The 21,237-nt window shown below is 42.7% G+C and overlaps 1 protein-coding gene across 6 annotated transcripts in view; it reads right to left on the minus strand.

Annotated features, from left to right (window-relative positions):
* Nucleotides 1-21,237, minus strand: part of TSPAN4 (tetraspanin 4) — a 455,720-nt gene that overhangs the window by 9,075 nt on the left and 425,408 nt on the right. For all 6 annotated transcript variants that reach the window (XR_012625475.1, XM_074842682.1, XM_074842680.1 and 3 more), the window contains 3 exons: nucleotides 11,919-12,020; nucleotides 3,296-3,427; nucleotides 1,545-1,628 (listed from right to left, as the gene is read on the minus strand). Coding sequence is in view for 5 of the 6 variants with exons in the window: in XM_074842682.1 (XP_074698783.1) it covers nucleotides 1,545-1,628; nucleotides 3,296-3,427; nucleotides 11,919-12,020 (318 nt within the window). In the remaining variant the exon portion in view is untranslated. The remainder of the gene's footprint in view (nucleotides 1-1,544; nucleotides 1,629-3,295; nucleotides 3,428-11,918; nucleotides 12,021-21,237) is intronic.

The following is a 21,237-nucleotide window of genomic DNA, read 5'->3' on the forward strand; positions in this document are numbered from 1 at the left end:
CATCAACAATGTGTGTGTCTTTCTGCTCAGCCTATTCAGGAGAAGCAGCAGGGAGGTGGTGGTCCTTCTCCCAGCCCAGCTACTGACCTGCTGTCCTGCCTCTGGTAGATTCCTTCATCAGGAAAGGGGAGGGGGAAGAGACTCTTATTCTCCTTCCAGTTGACGTACGTACTTACTTAGTACATTTGTATAAGTTGTTACTAGTCCTTTGAAACACCACTGTAAAAATTGTCATTGAAATAAAGGTTTGCCAGGTAGAAACATTTTGTATGAATTCTGTATTAAGCAGTTAATCTGACTGCTTCAAATTTAATCTTTACATAAATAGTAGTTCCTGTTAATGAGTACTGTGAAAGAGTACATGAATAACACACATACTACTTTATTTATTAAGAGGAAAAAAATGGTTATAAAGCTGTTACCTTCTTCCTTTCCCCTTCTTCCACAGTGAAATGATTGTTAAGCTTTAGGTGTGCTGTTTTATAGTAAGCATGTGCCTTTTGGAAGCATCCCCTGACCACTGCCTTCTGCTTCCTAGCAAAGGAACAACCTTCGGGGTCAGCTGCGTGATAAAACCTCAGTGGCTGGATTTGTTTTATAATTTTGAGCATGCATGACTGAAGAAGATTCCTCTGCCACATGTGCTGTATGTCCTTCAAGTTGTGTCACTGTATGATTCTAATGATAAGGTGGTTAACGTGGAAAACAAAAGCTGTCACATGTTTTGGGCCAGAACAGCATTGTAACATCAACAATGGAGGGAGCCCAATTCATTTCAGGTGACAGTGCATCAAAATTTTTGTCATCAATTGGATTCAATCATGTAGTGCAGCTGGAATCTTGTATTTTGAGATGTTTTCTTGGTCTTTCACAGCATTTACCAGGAATATTAATTAGCATTTTTAAATTGTCTGAAGTGTTTTCTCCCATGCAAACTAGTAATGTCTTTGTCAGAAACACAGTAGTCTCTCAAATCCCCTAAATGTAATCGAGGTCTATGAGGAGGACTCCTTAGATGCTGAATAGATGCTCAAAAGCTTTTTTTTTTTTAAAAAAAATGGTAATATATTAACAACAGTCTTAAATCCTGTTTCTGCCATGTGATCTTGTTGTGCTCATCTCTTCCTAAGTGTATCTGCCTACTGTACTGGGCCCATGAGAAGTCAGGTATTTGCATTAATGTAGCCAACATGTGACAGGAGAGAGTAAAATACATGCTATTCTGCCTAATCTGAGATTAGTGGGAATGAGTGGAATTCTGATCCCAGGCGCTCTCTGGCTGCTGCTAGTGGTATACCATGCAAAATTAAAAAAAAACCCTCATGGGTTAATCTGGAGTTATGTGGTAATAATTAGCTTAGTGATACCGTCCTTTCTGCTTATATGTTGAGTGAGAGAGAGAAGTGGAGCTGGAAACTAAAACTCCATCCTCACTGCATTACTCTAACATCATGCAAAATCTGGAACCAGCTTGGGCAGAGTATATCTGGATCTATGGTTTAGTTATGATTAATTAGGATTTGAAAATTGATATTAAACTGTACCTGCACCATAGCTGTGCACAATCCAAAGATTCCCACTGCTAATAAGTTTTCCTGGAGCCATATTTTCACTGTTTCATAGCAAGGCTGAAAAAAAAACCCAGAATATTGTATTAGCCATAAACATGCAGCTCTGCTCCCCTGGGAATAAGAGCCAGCTCAGACTAAGCTGCTAGCTAGCCTGGCTAGGTTATCAGTTCAGCAGTGGAGCAACTACTGTGTACTTCTGGGTTGAAGCATGAACATGGAGTACTAATTGTAATGACACAAAGTGGTGCACCTCCCCCATGCTGCATGAGCACCCCTCCATAGAAATTGGGCCAGGAGCTAAAAGTAAACAGGCACCACATCTGGGTACTCTCTGTCCTCTAAAAAACAACTAGAAGCAGTTAGAACTTCAGAATGAGCCTTTCATTTTCTCTGTATTTCAGGAAAACAAATATTTATTATAATATATATGTATATCAAACCCAAAAGTTCCAGTGAGAGCTGCTCAGTAGCTGCTCCTGCTGCCCATGGGCCCATTTCATACCATTTTCCAGCATTTCAAATTGCAGTCTGGGTGCTCCTCCATTATTCTCTCCTGCTTTAAATTCTGCATTAGCTGCAACCTCCTGTTCCTGGCCCAGTTGCAGGGAGGGTGGCATTGGCTGAAGTGAAACCTTTCTTTAAATAATGTGTAAATAATAAATAATGTCTGTGAGACAACCTTGTGCAAAAATTGTGCCCTCTGTCTTGTAAATGTACAAAGCCAAGAATCATTTAGCCTTCGCTTAGTGGTTTCCACATATGTATAAAGGAAAAACTATTAATGCCCACCAAAAGACACAGTGTTAATCTGCACTGATCTGCTTGGTACCCCAAATAAAATAGAAGAACTTTTAAGTCCTTAAATTCAAAATTTGACTTGGAGCTACTGGCAAGGTAGAAGGGAGCCATGATTGGGTAGAACTCGGCCTCTGTCAGTGCCAATCCATGAGTATGAAATCTCAATAGAAAGTGGCCAAGAGAGCTTCACTCATTGTCTTCACAAACCATTAGAACCAGCAAAACTTCCTCATAATTCCACTTCCTCAGACGGCCTTACTCCCCCCGCCCCTCCTGGGTAACTGCACTACCTGTAATTAGCACAAGGAATCACTGAGCTGATTTCAGAGAAGAATTTAAACTCTGAATATGCTCTGGAAAGATCTTGTTGAGGACATCATAGGGAAATTATCCCATAGAGTTTTGAATGTGATTACAGGCAAGTGCAGAAACTCCTTGTCAAAAAAGTGCTGCTGGCAATTCAGTGGGCCAGTTCCCACCCTCCGGCTGCGCCGCGGGAGCCCCTGGCCAAGGGGGCCTGGCAGGAGCAGAGCACCCCCGGCGCCTCACGGCTCCCTGGGCCACCGCAGGCTGTGGCTGCTGCACCCGGGCTCGTGCTGTGGGCATGGACGAGCCCTTTGCCTGGCTCCAGTAGGTGGGACATTAAAAAGGACAATCCTGGTATTTCCTAGCCAGCTCTAGCTGGACTGTGCTCTGGATCAGTGTCGGAAGGTACTTGTCTGCAATGTGAAATAACAGCTTAGAGCCTAGGGAAAGGAAAGCCTTCAGCTCGTAAAAACAATTAAATTGGCAGTTTCACGGGAGGCCAAATGCCACAGCTCAACCTGAGCCTAACTAAATTAGTGATGAGTAAGGGTAGGGCAGCCCTTCTCATCTGTACAGCCCTGCACGTGGCCGGCTGCCTGCCCTTCGCCTGGGCTGCTCACCGCTTTCCACCAGGTCCCTGGGGAGTGGAGGCCGCAGTTCTCACTGAACTCTAAGCAGCAGGAGTCCGGCACCCGGGTTGCGTTGTACACTTCAAACCAGTCAGTGTAGTTGGAGACTCCGCAGCATCTGAACTGGAAAAAGAAGAACCGAGATGATACCGTAAGTATGATCTAGTACTGAATTCTGCCTCCTGGAGCTGGACACTCAGTGCATTTCAATTACACCAGCAGAGGCTTGAAAATTTAAAGAAATACAGTATTTCCTCAGCTTTACCCAAATAGACCCTTTCTCCCACTCTCCTATTATGTTTAAATATGGTCTTGTACGTAGCTAAAGAAGCAAAGGCACCTATTTGAAGTGGCAGGACACTGTGGGAGCTGAAACAGGACAACAAACACCAGCCAAGTACTGAGGTTAAGAGTTGATGTGACTGAGCAGGTTTCTAACAATCATTTGCAGCTTGTTGTGAGGAAAAGGTATTATTTAAGATACAGCACCCAGGAGATGAAGATACTGGGATCTCTACGGCACACTACTTCTGAAATCATGATTGAAGTTAATAAGGCAAATTTCTCTCTAAGCTCTTAATTACTGATCACCTTCAAAAGTCTTTGTCAGTCAGGAAAAGATACATTTCCTTCTCTCTTTGGTGCAGTTCTTTAATGTCATTATCTGATGCTGCTAAACAGGGGTGGTTTAAGTGCCTGCATACAGTGACTATGGTAGTGCTAAATCGAAAGGTTTGGTAGCAGGATGAGAGGTGTAGGAAATGTACGTTAACAGTAAGGGAACGGCTCTGTGACCATCTCCCCCCGTGGGAACTGGTATATCCCTGGGATACAAAATAAGCTAAGACTCATTACCATATAGATGTACACACCATCTGTCACTCCTATGCTAACTCAAATTTGTCGGTATTTAGACACTTTACCACTAATGAGTAAAACAAGACGACACTGGGCTGCAGAACTGCTCTCTGGTATTGGCAATACTTCACACTTTTTCAAGGCTATGCCAGCCACCTACACAGCCCCAAAATTACTTGCCAAGAGCTTATTTTTTAAATGCGATTTTATATAAGCCTGTACAGTATTTTTTGCATCCCTATAGAGACCGTTCCTCTTGTTTCTGATAGACTCCAGCCGTCTGCACCGCCAGGACCAAGTACCTAATTCAATCCCGATGTTTACACTGGCCCGAGGGAGCGTTTTCCCTACGCGTATGTCAAAGTTGAGGAGTCTGTGGACGAAGTGGGCCAGGGCCCAGGGGCATGTGCAGGATCCGCCACACAGCACCAACAGAGGGCAGGGGCCTCCCGTGCTGCCTCACCCCTCAGATGATGCTTCAGGCGCTCACAGAAAATAGTCCACAGCAGAGCCATTCCAGAGCTCACAGCACTGTTTTTCTGCTGCCAAGCAAAATTCAGAAATCTTTCCCAGACTAACATCTATCCCCACAAGGTTCTGCTCAGAATCCTCATTTGGCCCATGGCAGGAATCAGTCCTTGGCTTGCAACTGTTTGATTTGTGAGTTTACAGGCTTCGTTTTCTACAAACTGACTTGAAAGTAAAAAAAGTTTGTGCCTTTCTTTTTTTCCTCTATGTTTCTGCACATATGACAGGAGCTCCGTGCGTAACAGGTCCCAAAAGCGGATAGGAGCGGCGTGGAACACATGGCATGCATTTGAGGAAAGCTGGTTTATCTGGAAATCTAACAAGAAGGTCTTTCAGGCTGTCATCATTAGAGTCAGGAGGCAGCTCTTTGATAGACAGTGAGAAGTGACAGCTTGTAAATAGCAAGCCTTGAAAATGTGGCTCATCTGTGATGTAGAGAGTGCAACAGTAAGGGCTGAGACATTTGAGTGATGTTCTGGCCAAATACAAGTGACACAAGTTTGCATAAATCGGGACTAGACCCCTTCTCCCTGTAATACTGCATGGCTGAGCATGTCAAAGCCTGACAGACTAAGGAGATGAAGACGAAGTACAGGTTTTGGAGTTAAGGGCTCACTAACAGGTTGAGGCCAGCGGCTCCTATGGAGCCTGTGAAGCAGAAGGTGGCTAGGTCATGATCTAGGGTTGGGACTCCAAAGAGTAAAGCTTCCTGGTAAGCAAGAAGGTAGAAATGAGGAGGGGATGCAGTTGCAAAGACAAGCTGCAGTTGGATACACATTGCCTGCCCGCACAGATCCTCTGTGTGTTGTACAAGAGCAGAGGAATAAATATTGATACTTGCCTGCCGCTGCTGGCAGCCGAGGCAGTCCCAGAAATGGGAGAAAGGGCTAAGAAAAGATCAAGGGTAAAAAAGAATGAAGTAGTATGAAGATCAAGTCTTAGGACTGGAAGAAATAATGTCTGGAACTACAGCTGGAAGAGATGTCATGTCTTTGGTAGACAAATGAAGAATGAGTGATGGAATTAAGCAGTGGATGATGCACGATCCTAAAGGAGAGGAGGTGAAAAACACGGAAGAGTACTAACACCACAGAGTCCAGAGTGCACGACTAAGTGAGCTGGCAGTGGTCAATGAAGACCAAGTCCGGTGAACGGCATCTCTAGGGAGCAGAGACACCGACCCATGGCAGTAGGTCAAAGAGGCAAGAACAAGGAAACAAGCAGCAGTGGGATTCAGTGGGTCACCAGTATAGATTCAGCAAAGGGGTCCAGCTAGAAGCCAAAAAGACGGATAAGTGAGAGCTCAGTAAATTCAAAGACTTCATTACGGAGGCCCAAGTAGAGAAGAGGGAGTGTGGGAGTGATTTCTGGATAATGTGACAAGCTATGTGATTTATCCTGTGTGCACGAAGCTGAACAATAAGTAGCCAAATTGTTGAGGGAGATGAGGGACTGTTAGAAGAAAGGGGAATATTGAGGACAAAGAGCAAAATAAGAGGATTTTTTAGAGTCCTCTTAGATTTGACAGCAACGTTCTCTTTTTAAAAATCTACTAGGTTTCGGAGCAAGGATAGTTGGAGACAGTCCTACACTTGGAGGATGGAGAAAGCTCAGGTCACATGAAGGGTAATTTCTGTCACCAGCAGTTTGTTGTAGCCAGTTATACCAGACTTCATGTTCCTCCACAAAGGTCGATGTTCTGCCAGTGCCAGAAAGTTAAACTGCCTGTCATGAAGCAATTGCAGACTTGATTCTTGCTACAACCACGTTCATTTTTTTGGTCACATTTACAGCCCTGTCTTGTTCCCTTCACTAGTTAAGTGATAAAATTAGACAAGGTTGCCTAATAGTTCTGTTCCTAGTTTAAACAGGGAACAATACACTTATGTTTTTTAGAAACAATTACAAACTATTAGTGCTAATTTTGGCGTACCCAGACTAACACACTTTAAAAGGGAGTAGTAATCTGTTAAAAATGTCAGCTACTGTCTTGAATAGCAGTAAGTTTAAGTCACCTTGACTTGGACACCTCAGGCCCCTTGATTTTGACATAGCGCTGAGGGATCTGGTGTAGTTGGGATCTGTCAGTGCTGGGTTAACAGTTGGACTAGATGATCTTCAAGGTCCCTTCCAACCGAGACGATTCTGTGATTCTAGGGCTCACAGCTGGGAAGGAGCATGATTAGATGCGATTGTGCCTGCCCACATGAACAAACGTGGGTACTTACAGCATGAGGTGACAATCGGGTAGTAGTTCTGGGGACACTCATGCAGTGTTTGGCAGAGTTGCTCAAACAAACAAAAGCTTGTTGAATGCCTCTGAATATCCAAAGCTCCCGCTGCTGAACATTTCCAGGAATACTGACAATATGCTGCTGTTTGTTTCACGTTTCATGTGGGAGGCTCTGTCTCGCGAGATGTCAAAACACTTCTTTCCCTTCCTTTGTTAGAGAGACATAAATGAGTCCCCTACTGATTACCCATGGGGTTCTGAAGTGGCTCGTTGGTTCCCAAGAGCTCGGGACACACAGGGGCTGCTCAACACAGCGATGCAGCCAAAGGTCGTGCTGCATTCGGAGCGTGTTTCCCAGCCAAGCTGCACCGAGCAGCTCTGAGGTCTCTGTCCTGTATTTATAGAATGCAACGCTGCTTGCAAGTAGCTTAATTTTTGTGTGAACAAGTAATTGCTGCTCTAGCGTGGGGTATCTAGGGCTGGTAATTAGTATTAAACACCAAGTTTCTATCTTTGTGCAATAGAAATGTTGTGGAGCTGATATTCTTGTATGTATTTTGCAGGCAAGCCCAGTTTTGAAGGCTAAGTAGGGCTTATTTGCCAAATTCCTGCAAGATCAGACAGGCTGGGATAGGGTTCATGAAAATAAACAGACACCCAATCCTTGTTGCAGACAGGTTTTAGCAATTCCCGATCTTCTGGTTTTGTGAATGTGACAGAGAACTAGGGGACGGGGTAGGTGCCTTTTATACACCTTTTTCCTCCATCACTTCAGAAAGTGGTGAATAAGATAGTTTTATTCTAAAATCATGTTTAATGGGTGGTTTGGATTGCTTCAGCAGTAATCCTAAAGTATGGTTTGATCTAACAGAATCAATGACTGGGGTAGAGGGAGATGGGTCTAATTTGTTCTCAGTTACAGTGGTCTAAATAGACATGAAAGGCATTACACAGCAGTAAAAGCGAGCTGAATTTGCTCACTTTAGTGAAGCTAATGCGTTCTCTGCATGCGTCTCGAATTACTGCCTGGTTAGTTAAAAGGAGAAGTGTTCAAATATTGATCACAAAGATGTTGGGGATGAAGCAAATTTTAAAAATTAATGCCTACTTCTCATTTCCTAATGATCTCCACCTGTAACTTTAACCAGTCCTGGTCGGTAAGGAGTGTAATGCATCTCAGAGTAACTTACATCCTAAACTATTAGAATTTTAGTCATGTTTAAAATCACTTTGTAAGCTTTTGTAATCTTCAGTCATGACATGCAAAAGTCACCTGCTTGTGTTTCTAATCCTTTTGAGGTTTGAAACACTATTGAGAAAGGCTGTGAGTTTGGTTAGCTGAAGGTATTAAAAAGAAATCAATAAAATGTTCTAATCTGAAACAGCTCCCTGACCTAGAGGCTTAATACAACTGCAAAATGAGTCTAGTGCTTTTCCTCTAACATGCGTTGCATGTGTGCAGCCCAGCCCACCTCCTTCATCCTGCATGGATGAAATTATATGACTATGCATTATATGACTGCATGGATGAAAACTGCAACTTCCCCCTAAGAGGGGCCCAACGGACCCTGTTTTTAACTTGTTCCCAGTCACTTAGGAATTGTTAAAAAGAGGAAAACCATTTCTCAAGGCACAAAGGCTTCAGAGAAGAAACTGCCCCCCAAAAAAGGTGCTCAGGCCTTTCACACTTGAAGAAGAAATACAGTAACGGCCACTCACAGGTCACTGTGTGCACACTGGGTATCCATGCTCCCAGCCAACACTGCCCTTGGATTTGGGATCAGCCAGTCCCACAGAAATCAAATGCCATCTAAGTGTGGTTCTATTTCTGGAAAATTTTTTTCCCCTTCTTTAAGCGAAAGTTGCCATAGACAGTCATACTTTGTGATCTCAGGGTGGGGATGGTCTCTGAGCTGATAGTAAGAGAAATTAAGAACTATGCCAGAGCTTAGATCCCTCACGTCTGAGCCTACTGCTTTAACCGTGGCATCATCCTTTTGCTCAAGCTCTGAAAAATACTTTTGTGAAGAAAGGAATGTGAATGCAGAGAGGAGAAGCAGAAGGACTCATTATTTCTGTTACTGTCACGTTTTCCACATCATGTTTTTTTCTGAGGCTGCTGTCATGGTCCATAGCTCAACCAAGGACTGATGTCTACTGAGCCTGTTAGAAAAGTCAGTGTTGAGATTGTCCTATATGGCAACATGGTTAGCTCTCATGTGGGGGTTTCTGAGAGCTGTCTTTTAGGAGCCAGAATGCAAACAGCAAGCCTGAGCTGGGACTTCCCTTTCAGGAAGTCCCCTATATGCCCTAATCCTCCTATCAGTGATTACACTCTACTGATTAGGCATGTAAGGGATAATGATTATTACTGAACACAAAAAATAGTACTTGGCATTTACATAGCACTATTCAACTGCAAAGTGTTTTACATAATTAACCATGCTGGGACTGCCTTCTCTGCACCACTGCAATAGTCTATTCCTAAACAGTTTTGAAAAAGACATGTGAAAACTAATTATGCAGAGCGGTAAAAATGGATCTGTGGGAGCTCTTTGCTTTTCTCCTCAGCGCCCAGCACAGGGAGCACAGAAACTTTAACACTACGGTGCTGTCAAGACAGCACATGGTAATTTCATAGTTGCCATGTTAGAAAAGAGAGTGATGTAACATGACTGTACATGGCTTTTGATGGCACTTTCCTATTATCATCTGGGCTCTTAAGACCTAGCTAACATTAGTTTCATCTGAAACTTATAAGATACTCTTTAAACTGTAATAGGTTTTAAGGCCAAAGGAATCATTAAGACAACTGAGCATGATCTGTAGCACTACACAGACCACAGACTATTGAGTCCTGCCTCAAACCCAAGCTTGTCACTAACAAGCCTGTTTCTTTTAGACAAAAAACCTGTCTTGACTTCAGAGAAAAAGAATCCACCTGCTGTACAATGGCATCCTACCATCAGATATCTGCATCTTGAGTTTTCTGCACTTGGATCCATTACAGAGCCCTTTTCTTTCAGAGCCCTTTTCCCTTCCTGCTGTCTTCTTAAGGACTGCAATCACATCACTACTTCATTTTTTCCTGGTTATATAAAGCTTTTAAAATTTCTCACCATAACATAAATATCCAAAATCCTCATTATTTTTTACATCTTTTCTGAATCCAATCCAATTTGAAAAAACATCTTGAAGAAATGTGACTAGGTGAACTAGACCTATTGTTACCCCCATTTACAGAAAGGGAAGCAGAAGCATGGGGTTGATATCCCATGTGTCCTCCAAATAATGCTTTTTTTCCCCCACCTTTGCTATATGCTTTTATCAGTTCTCAGGGTGTCACTGAAACCAGATTAATACTTACTGCAAACATCTTAATATTTTTACTACATTTTTACTAAGCAGAGTTAAGTTGGTGTAAAAGAGTAAAACTTCTAATACTGTTTGATATAAGCAGTGATATTAAAAATTTTATCTGTATTTCACATGGCTTACTCTTGGGCCAGCACCACAAAATGCATTTCTCTTGTCAGTAATTGATGCCTTCTCATATTTGATCATTGTACTGGAAGAGAAAAATATTAACAACATTGCAAGATGCTGAGGCCTTTTAAGGGTAAGTGAAAGACCACTCCACATGCAGTTGTCAGCATGCAGGACTGGGAGGCTTATTAGCTTGTTTGCTGGACTCGAGCTGTCTGTCTTTCACACACAGACAGGGCTGTTGCTGTCAACCTACTGCCCTCAGTACAGACAGCTCCCCCAGCCCCAGATGGAGTCTGTTAGTGACCCCAAATTTTTAATTTCTCAGACCTTTTCTTAGCAGCCTGCTGCTCCTGTTATCTTGTATTGTACAGAAGAGTATATGTGAATCTTGACACTACCAGACTGAAAGATGTTCAGCATCTCAGCCCAAATGGCAACAAAGGAAGTAAAGCATAAATGAAGAGGTTTATCGTATCAGAATGTGGTAGGTAGCCCATCCATCATCTCCAATAGTTCCTATAACCTTGGAAGCATTGGGAGAGGTTATCATCTTTGGCCGATTTAAGACATCTGAGGCAAGACTAAAGCCCTGCTTGTCTGTCTGTACCACGCTAGCACCTCTGGAAGAGAATCTGAGAAAGCTATGCAAGATTTTATGAGTGAAGCCATAAGCTATGAGTGAAGCAGTACAACAAGTGCTTCTTCCTAAAGCAGAAGAAATGTTGGAACTCTTTTCCTCATTCAAGAAGCGGAGAAGATCAAACCAGAAAGATCACCCCCAAGAGAACTGAGCTGAATATGAAAAGAGAAGGACAAAGCTAATAAACCTGAGCTGTCAGTGATGGTGTTTCCTCAGCAAGCCAGACAAGGACAAAAGGAGGAAGCCAGCTATAGTGTTCACCAGTCCCTACGAGACAAACACTGGCAGAGTGCTGTCAGCATCAGAAGGATGCAACAGCGGTGGCAACATAGCAAAAAGCATTCCCAGCCCATCTGTGATGGAGGATGATTGAATTCTGCTGGGAAAAACATACTGACTGTAAGGAGGAGGTTGTAAACACCATGGCTGGTTTCCATTTTGACCGCACTAGTGGAAACCAACAATAGCAACAGAAGGAGACAGGACAGAAATGAAAAGGGGTTGAAGTCATTCTTTGTTACTGCACTATTGCTCTTCATTCCAACACAAGCTGTCCCTTTGACTTTAAAGAGAAGGTACTGCTTGTTTCCTGGTTGACCAGCTCCTTCAATCTCCACACAGCACAGAACTATGTGATATTTAGGCATCAACACAATATAAATTTTTAAAAGAAATAAGCTAATCTGGTCAAAGGATAAATAAATAAAAATTCATTTGTTACAAAAAGCAGAGAGTTTACTTGCTAATGTGCTGACTGGGTGGAAGAGATTGGCTTGGGATCTGGAGGTTTAATTAGGTTCACACCCAGAACCTGCTGTTACAGAACTCAGAGGGCAAAGAGGAATTAAAAAAAAGCTCAGACTTACATCTGTTTGAATGATGCTCCATGCATTAGTTAGGCCAATATTTCCATCTGTCCCATACAAATGAAGCCCTTTCTTCAGATCCCGCTGAGCATACTTGTCAATCTAAAACCAACAACAAAAAGACACAAAACTCAAAATTTGCCGAGTACCACATTTCAGAAGCAACGTGCGCGGAGCAGGGAGGTGTTGTCCAACAGTCCCATACTGAAATGAATAAAAAGTTAACTGACATTTCCTAACGCCTTTCTCCAGTGGAGCTGGTATCTGTTACGGGTATCTGCATTTTGCAAAGAACATGAGGAGTTCCTGTTCTGAGTTAATGTTCATGTTTTCCGTCACAGACCTCCAGGATATCTTTTCCCTTCTCACTTAACCACCAAAGTACTATAGAGAGACTAGATTCAGTTTAATCACTCATTTTTTTGCAAACGAGGCCTGTATATGAAAACATTAATCTACCCACAGCATTTCCTTTTAGCTTAATATCTTTAATTGTGACCAAGTACCCCTCAGCACCTTCCACATGCTTCCTGGGAGATCAACAGTGGCATTAACATTGTACTGATGCTCTGAATTGTGTTCATTATATCAGGCAGGCTACCCCACTTCTTACAGCAGGATGGACATCGTTCTATTGAAGCAGCAGGCAATGAGCTACCCAAACTTCAGGACAAATAGGATTTAAGAATTGAGTTACTAAATGGAGCTGCTCTTAAATAAATGCATTTCTTGATGATTTAATGGAAGCACAAAGTTCTGCTTTAGAGACTTTTGCAACTAAAGGTAACGTTTTCTTGTTGAGTGTCTCTCTGGTAAAGCAGGCTGCTGTTGGCTCCACTGATCACCACCAGGTAGCATCCAAAATGATGGCAAGTGCCTCTCTCCCAGTCTAACCACACATACACATTTCTACAGAATCCAGCAAACGCAAAAAAAGAAATAAATAATAAACAGATATTCACGGTTTAACCTGATTTTTCTGTTGTAAATGAAAACCACTGAGTAGTGCTGCTCAAATACGCCTGTATTCCCCTTTCCCCTGCGTGCTTGTCAGTGTTACTGCTCTGTTCAACATCAGAAGGGTGAGCAGACCTGTCCCATTTTCTTCTCCATCAATCTGCTACAAATCTGACTGCAAAACCCAGTGCCACTCTGAGATATTTCTGCTGCAACGGTCAAAAGGGAAGCCAAAATTAAATTCACAAGTTGCTTCGTGGGGACAGTCTAAGTTAATACACAACTCTATTCCATACTGGACAACAGACCGAGATGGTGTATTCTCTCCCTCTGACACTAGTCATTCCTGCTGCGGGAGGGTCTAAAATGAAGTAAGCAATGCTAATTGTGAGTTAACAGAAGGAACAAAGGCATTCTGCTTCTACCAGATGCTTGGATTTTCCTTTTGTTTTGTTCAGGCAGAATCATTTTCATTTGCTCCTGGAAAAAAAAGTGGATGCAAAGCATCTTCCACAGTGCAAAAGAGGAATTTTCAACCCACTACATCATAATCATTATGGGATAAATGTAAAATGAGTCCACAAAAACCGATGACCTCAAAAGTTCATCATGTCCAAGAAATCTCTGCTGTATGTGCAGAGGGTTGTCCTTGGTCTCTCCAGTTCTTTTGTTTCCTTCCCAAAAGTTTACCACCATCATGCTGAGCCACTAATAAAATAGCTGTGGGACAGTACAAGAAAGACGTACAATTTAATCTCAGCACCGTAACTGTCAGGCAAGCACTTTCTCGTGGATGACTATCTTGAACAGTAGGTGCTGTGCTCCCACTGTAATTATCAGGTAAGCTGCTTTTGACTTTCCACAGAGATTATACATAGTCACTGGTATGTTAATTAGAAGAGGAAACCAAAGCTGAAAGCTATCATTAAATTTGGAATTAGTTGAGAAAATTACAGGCAATAAATGATAAGCTTGTATGTGTCAGGGATTCCTAGCATTCATTTAAGAATTAGATGGAACTGGGTTTCAGCTCTTCACTTATCCTCTGCTCCCCGTGTCTCAGCTGGACCTGCGGTGGTCTCGAGCAGAGCCATCAATTAGGATGGAAGGACATGGTTGTGCTGCTAGCCTGACAGAGGCTTTGAAATTTAGTCAGTGTCCTACACAGGTACTGAGGTAAACTCACTGTTGAAAACCTAATTCTTATTCAGAAAGGGACAGAGGTGAAGAGGAACAGCATAGCTGAGGGCAGGTGGGGACAGAAATCTAGCTAGTAGATCTGTTGCCTTGAAGATGAAAGTTCTATTTGGAATATTAATTTATCACACCTGAGAAAAATCTGCCCTGTAAAGTGAGAGAACTATGCATCAGTCTACAGTGCATATCACCACTAATCTGGAACAAGGGAGATACGGCCAAATGAAACAGTGATGCTTATCTGAAGGGCAAATGCCATGCTACAGAAAGGATGCAAAATGCAAAGTTCACATTTCCTCACTCAAATTTTGCTTTGCAAACCAATGCAAAGTGGCACGAGCCCTTTTACCAGAGCTCACAGGCTGCCCTTGTTAATGCAATCTTCACGTCCTGTTTGAGATCAATAACAACTTAATACTAATTTAATAACCTACAATCAACATTTATAAAGTACTTCAAGATCAGGAACAACGTTTTGTTAGTCCACATGTGCTTTAGCCTGGTCTCAAGAGATTGCCTCACCAAGCGTTCCTGCTCCTCCTTTGACCTGGAGAAGACACACTAGCGAGCAACTTGCTGAGGCAAAATGAAAGCAGGTCCTCTCGTCCTCATCAAATGAACCCCTTGTCCCTGCCCAAAGAGTGCAAGACCTGGGATCACAACTGGCAACAGATTTCTGTATTCCAGAAACAGTAAATGGCAGAGCATTACTCAAGAAAACAGGCACTATGTGACCAGTTCTCTCACCGCTATTTCAAAAAGCCTCAACATCAAGCCATGCACATTGTATGACCCATTATTTTTTGTTTTTAAAAAGGGAAGTGCCTGTTTGAATCTTGCTTGGAAGAGGATATAAGCTTTTTATAATTCCACACCACGTGTGTGTCATTTCCTTATCTCTCTCATCTCTATGCAGGTTGCTACTCTGAAAGAGGCGCACACATGCTGTGAAACGGTATCTCCAGATTTCTCTACTTTTTTACTTCACGTCCACTGCCATGGGAAGGTATCTGGAAATCTCACAGTTTTATACATATATAAACACACACACACACAGAGCTTTGTATTTAATTGAGTGCCTGTAAATTTAGAATTTTACATAGTTCTCCTTCACTAAAGTTTCTAATGGAAAGCATGCTGTTAATGCACCAAAGAGTGCGATTCTGTGAAGAGCAGCTGATTTAAAACCTCTTTTTCACAGTGGTATTCCTTAAAACATTCACACTCTCCTATTTGCTTACGCTAGGGACAAAAAGGTTCTTCATCATCACCTAGAAATAACCTTGTACAGCACAGCTGAGTCTGTGGACCAGGAGAAAGGGGAAGCAGCATCAGCTTTTGATCTCCTGTCACCTCTGTCTGCAGCTGAGGTACCAGCATGAGTTCACAATCTGCACACATCTCCTCTTCTTAGTTCTCTTCATTTTTGGATTCTTCCTTGGGTGCTTCAGGAACCAGGATGACCTTTCCAACATTCTTCTTTTGTATCTGCCTTGTGGCATCTGCCACCTTATCAAAGGGCCCTACAGAGTCTATTTGGGGCTTGATCTTGCCTTGACTGAACAGGTTACCCAGCTTGGCTACAACACCTCCGACAAGCTCAAATTCTTCATCCATATATCCAAGGTGGTAGCCACACACAGCCTTGTTATGGTGTAGGAGCTGCAAGGCATTGATGCTGAACTGGTTCCACCAGGTTTTAGCCACAGCCACGAGGTGGTGGTTCTGTCCAGTGAGCAGGTTTGCTACCACCAAGTGAGTCCCCCACCATCTGCATCTCTCCTGTTTCTAGCCAGTTAGGTAGAGGTGTTTTTCTTAATGTGTTATCTTGCATGAATTAATCAGTCTTGATGCAGAAGTAGCCTTGGACTTCTAAGAGCACAGATGATAAACAAGACCACTTCTCTCATTGAGGCTCCGATGAGTTCAGTGTCTACGTGCAGTCCTATTAAAAGCACATTGACCTCTACTTGAATAACTCGTGTAAAAGGTTATAAGATGGATATTTTTTCCCCTAATTGAAGCACTGCTTGAAGCCATAGACATATGATTCCTACCGGCTTTGACCAGAGAGTGGTAAGTAAAACTCAGCACCTATTTGTGGAGCATAGCTGGTAAATGCTTCTCCAGGTCATTCTGTTTCCTGCTAACCTCAATTTTGTTTCCCCCTCAAAATATTTTTAGAATAGCAGGAACTTTCCAATATGCCTTTATTCTAATTGTATATTTGATTTAAATGAAAACTCACAAAACACCCCCAGCTGTCTCTTCTGCCTTCAATTTGAGTTTTACAGAAAATGATCTTTCTGAAAATGAAATGCTGCACCACAGTGATTCATTACGTCTCCTGACAAATGATCTCACCCAGCATTCACCAATCTGTCAGCTTCTCTTGTTTGTCTCTGTCCTCAGTCAGGCAAAATGTCTATTGCAAAACAGGGACTGTAAGTACTATATTAAATATTCTGCAATTTTAATCTGCTGCGTTTTCCCATACGCAAGCCAGGCCCTTCACAAAGCACAACTCTATCTAGTGAAGGAGCACAATGAAGCATAATAAAAACTCCCAGCAGGCAAACCGTTACTCTAAATGAGATGCCTATTTTTAGACACATGGAATACCAGAGATTTCCTTAGAAGAAAGTTTCTGAAAGGTTAGGTAGTAAGAACCTTTTATCAGTCTGGAAGTGAAGCAGAGACAAATTCTTTTCCTCCTTGGGATTCATTGGTCAACAGATGAGAGGTGTAAGCTTCAAGCCCGCACCCCACCCATGTTAATTCCTATGGCTTCTGGCTTCAGGCACATTGGAGGCTTACTTATGCTTATCAGCACCACGGGATTTAAGTTAAATGTGTCCTGTTGCTTAGTGTGGTAACCCACTACAATCCATGACTGCAGGAGAACCACTTCTTAGAGTGGGGCATGCATACTACTAGCACTTTATCTAAGGTAAGATCGAGTTCCCACTGCAATAGGCACAAATACTTTCTCACTGACTTCCATCAGGCCCTAATTTGGCTCTTAAATCTCTCATTGAGAGATCCTATTAAAAAGACTTTCTAAAAAACATGTACTACTCCAAGGTAGGCAAGTCATGTGCAGAGAGTTTCAGGCAATGAAGGAAACTCAGTGTTTGAACTAGAGAAGAAAAAGCTACAAGAGCTGCAGCAGGACTGGAGAGTAACTGCCACAGAGGTCAGGAAAAGTGGCTGGAAGCAGCTGATGCAGTGAGAGGGCAGGGATCTGTCTGGGCCTCATCTAAACTACAGCTGTGACAAAACACCCCTTAAAAAAACCTTACTTAAGCCTGTGTATAAATTCAGGCCAAATTAAAAAGTGGTTCCTTCTTAATCTGTATTCCCTCGACACAGCTACTTAAGCTGTAGCTATTTACACGTAAGGCTTGTTTTACTGTCAGCTTTGTGCCCTCACTGCTTCGGAAATCCGGAGCCTCCAAGCAGAATTGTGGCTGGCTGGCTGACAAGCCCAGCTGCAGAAGCCAGCATCCTTCAAGACGACCACGAGCTGTCAGACTCCACCTTGCCTCCTTGAGTAAGACAACCTAGGAATAATTGAGGCTGAGATAAAAACTGTGTAACAGCAGCAACAACAAAAACCCTGCTTAGCACGGACACAGACAATGCTGAAAGCACTACACAAACGTTCTGCGCTGCAAAAACCCAGCGAGGCTCGTAATTATTTCCATCTCTGTATTACAGATGGGGGATTGCAGTAGCCTTCTCAGTTCCTGGGGATGGTTTGACAGATCTCTCACTCTCTAAGTGAAAGGCTTTGGAGTTTATCTACTTACTTTTAAGGCATGAAACAGAAGGCAAGTACTGCTCCCTGAAAAGCCCAGTCCTGTAATTTTGCTGCTGGTAAGGAGGAGGAAGTGCTTTGGAGCAAAACTTCCTGAGCAAACAAGAAAGTTGTATCTGTGCAGAGCACGGGTATTACCAATATTTACAGCTAATATAATGCAAGACTTTGATTGAACTGAAGCTATACCAATACTGAAGAGACAAAGCCCTTCTACTGTCCCAGCACGCTGAGAGGGAAGGTGGCTTCCTCTCTGGAAGAAAGGCCAAAAGAAGGCTCTTGGGGAGATCCTTATTAGCTCCTTTTCAACTTGCTGACAGCATGAGATGTCGCTTAGATTCTGGCATAGCCTTTAGGCAAAGACTAGAGGATCCCAGCAGTGTCCCCACCTTTCTAACCTGCAGGTAAATAGAGACTTTTAATTTCAAGCCTCAGTGCTTCCCTACCACATCATGAACAAAAATTCCATGAAACAACCCCCTAAACTGGACAAAACCTCTCAGCAGCGTTTCAATATAGGTAAGTAAATATTCTTGACCTTTCTGGTGATTGCTTCCCCTACCTCTCTGCCTCTCCACCAGAACAGGAGAGGCTGTAAGGAAATGACAAAATATCCAATAGTTTCCCACCGAGCAAAACTTTTCATTTAATGCCTTGATAATCATTCTCTACAAATAGCAGGGAGTGGGAAATCGAATGTAAACAGAAAGTGCCTAATCTATAAGGTCATTTGTGGGAGCCCTCTTGCCTGCTAAGAAGAGATGAGATTGATTGTACCAACAGGTTAAGGCTTGTTTTAAATGAGATATCCCCAGCCTGTCTATAAGAAGCTGAGAGCAGTATGTGCTCTCCTTACCACTGAAATCTTCCTTATACCATCTGCCTATAAATAGAAATCTTGTAAGATTTTAGTAAATAAGAGACATTGCATGAGTTTTGCTGATGTTTGGCAGTTAAGGGACAATATGCTAACTTCTTGTCAGCATCATCAGTGTCACACAGCATCTCCAGGATGCTTTGTTCAGCTCTGTAGGACTCCCTCACTTCCTCCCTAACCGTGAAACAACTCCAGGACTTACCATTTTTTTGTAATTGCTGCCTTAAACACAGCAAACTACTCGCTTAGTGAATTCTCTTTCCTAGTTTGACTGGAAAAGCCTACCTCAGGAGTCAAACATTTTACGGATCTGCCAAGCTTCAGTAAGTTAGTTGAAATGCTTATTGGCTCTAGCAGTGTTTGATACCAAGAGAGATGCACTGGCACTGGCTGTGCAGCTTCAGAGGAAAAGAGGAGAATACAGGAACAGAAAACTATAGGAAATGGTCTGGGAGTGGGAAGAAGAATGAACATTTCTGAAACATGCTGGCTTGGGTCAACTGAGGTGAGACCTTTCATCTGTGCCATAGGCTTCCTACATAGTCTTGAAAAGTCACTGTTTCTCTTGCATTTCAGTCCTCTATTTGTAGAACAGGAATAACCTGACTCCACTCATGCCATAAAATTAATAATATAATTTGGAGTAGTATTTGAATACCAAAACCAACCTGGGACATGAAGCCCTGTACAGAATCTGAGACAAGGAATGGAGTTACTAACCTGAGAGGGTCAGTAACCCTCCTGGCACAGAGAGGGTAAAACTGAGGTTCATAAGGAAGCAAAAGGAAGGACAAGTACTTCTTGCATTGGTCTGGAGCAGGCAGCTGACAAAACTACAAGAGTCTCCCACCATGCGCTCTGATGAGAACAGGAACTTGCAATAGTTTCTATAACAAAAAGCTAGTAAGAAAGCCAAAGAACCTGGGTTTTTCAAATCAGTTTTTCCTGCATCCATGGTTTGTGCATACACTTAATTGCAGTTTCAGTCACTGTCTTCCACCCACGAGCACCTGCCTGTGCTCAAAAGCAGGCGTCAAGGCACCTGACACAGCAGACAGCTGAGCCTGCAAGAAAGGAGCCACTGAAACATTCCCGACTATTCATGCTATTAAAATGCCAATGAATCCCAACAGCAGCTTTAGTGCCGCTTTGTTTTAAACAAGAGATCACAAGTATGACAAGTCACTAGGCTCTGCAACTCAAAGTTTTTCATGCAAGAGCAAGTTTTCATGCAAGTTCAAGTGTTTTCAGCAAACTGCACCTGATTTTGCTCAAATGATTCCTTTAAAGTCCAAGGGAGACAAAGGCACTTTATAATTATAATAATAATTATTTCCATATAAAGTGAACATTTAGGTTCCTATCATTGCTGGTATAAGGGGAAAGTACACTTTTCTGTAGCCAGAGAGGCAACTGCCATCTAACCTGTTCTTAGGCACAGCAACAGCTGAATAACTTGTGCATCAAGTCCCCAAGCTTGTTTAAATAAAGTACATCATAACTAGCTCAGAGATGCGGGCTCACGATGTTAAGGTGCAGCTCTGCACATTCTTTCCTTGCACACAGCATGAAGCCAATAGCACAGCTGACTGCTTATTTAAGAGGATGCATACATCCAGCTCTCTGTCTTGCATGGCACCCTGTGCACGGGCACTTCCCAATGAGATAGTCCTAGATCTCCTTAATGAAACCCAGATCTCGATGCTTTTTAGTGAACCTCAGAACAAAATCTTTAAACACCAATTCTTGGCTTGCCGCTTCTTGTTTCAAAGGAGTTTGAATGCTGCAGCAAACATGAGAAAAGTGCTGGATAAAACTAGGCGGGTAAATCAAATCAATTACATACACAAAAGGCTGACGCTGCAAACTCATTACCAGGATATTAAGTCAATTCTTCTTGGCATTGCGCCTTCTGAGTGACAAAAGCCTCGCCAGCATGTTGGAGGAATTTCAGGTGAGTGAACACTGAAATGCATGTTTTTTGTGACACACATTATTTATACAGCATTCAGGACACATGCTGATTCCACAGAAGGAACCTTTTGTTTACATATAAATAAGCTCTTCTTCAGATTATTAAGCTGGTTGGGAAGAAAAATGATACTAACGTCCTCAATAGCAGTGACACCAGCAAAGTTGGGTGCCATCATGACCTAACATTGCCATTTCTTTTCCAGAATGAAGCTCCCTTTGTAGTAGGTTTTCTCCATATACTTGCTTCAAAGATGACTGACACAAAAGAGCTTCTATCCCCTTTCTACAGTTATGTCTCCCACCAACTACCGTTTTCAGCAATGCCCTCCTGTCTTCACATATAAACCTTGTGTCCCATAGATCTCATAACTGATCCTCACAGCCCCCGCCTCCTTCCTGCACCATCCCTTGCACTTCCTCGAATTGCCTTTCCCCAGCCATGGTCCTGGAAGAGTCATTCTTTCCCTGCATGTCCCAGTAAACAGTAGTTTTGC

Source organism: Strix aluco, chromosome 16 (assembly GCF_031877795.1).
Source record: "Strix aluco isolate bStrAlu1 chromosome 16, bStrAlu1.hap1, whole genome shotgun sequence".
NCBI classification, from domain to species: Eukaryota; Metazoa; Chordata; class Aves; order Strigiformes; family Strigidae; genus Strix; species Strix aluco.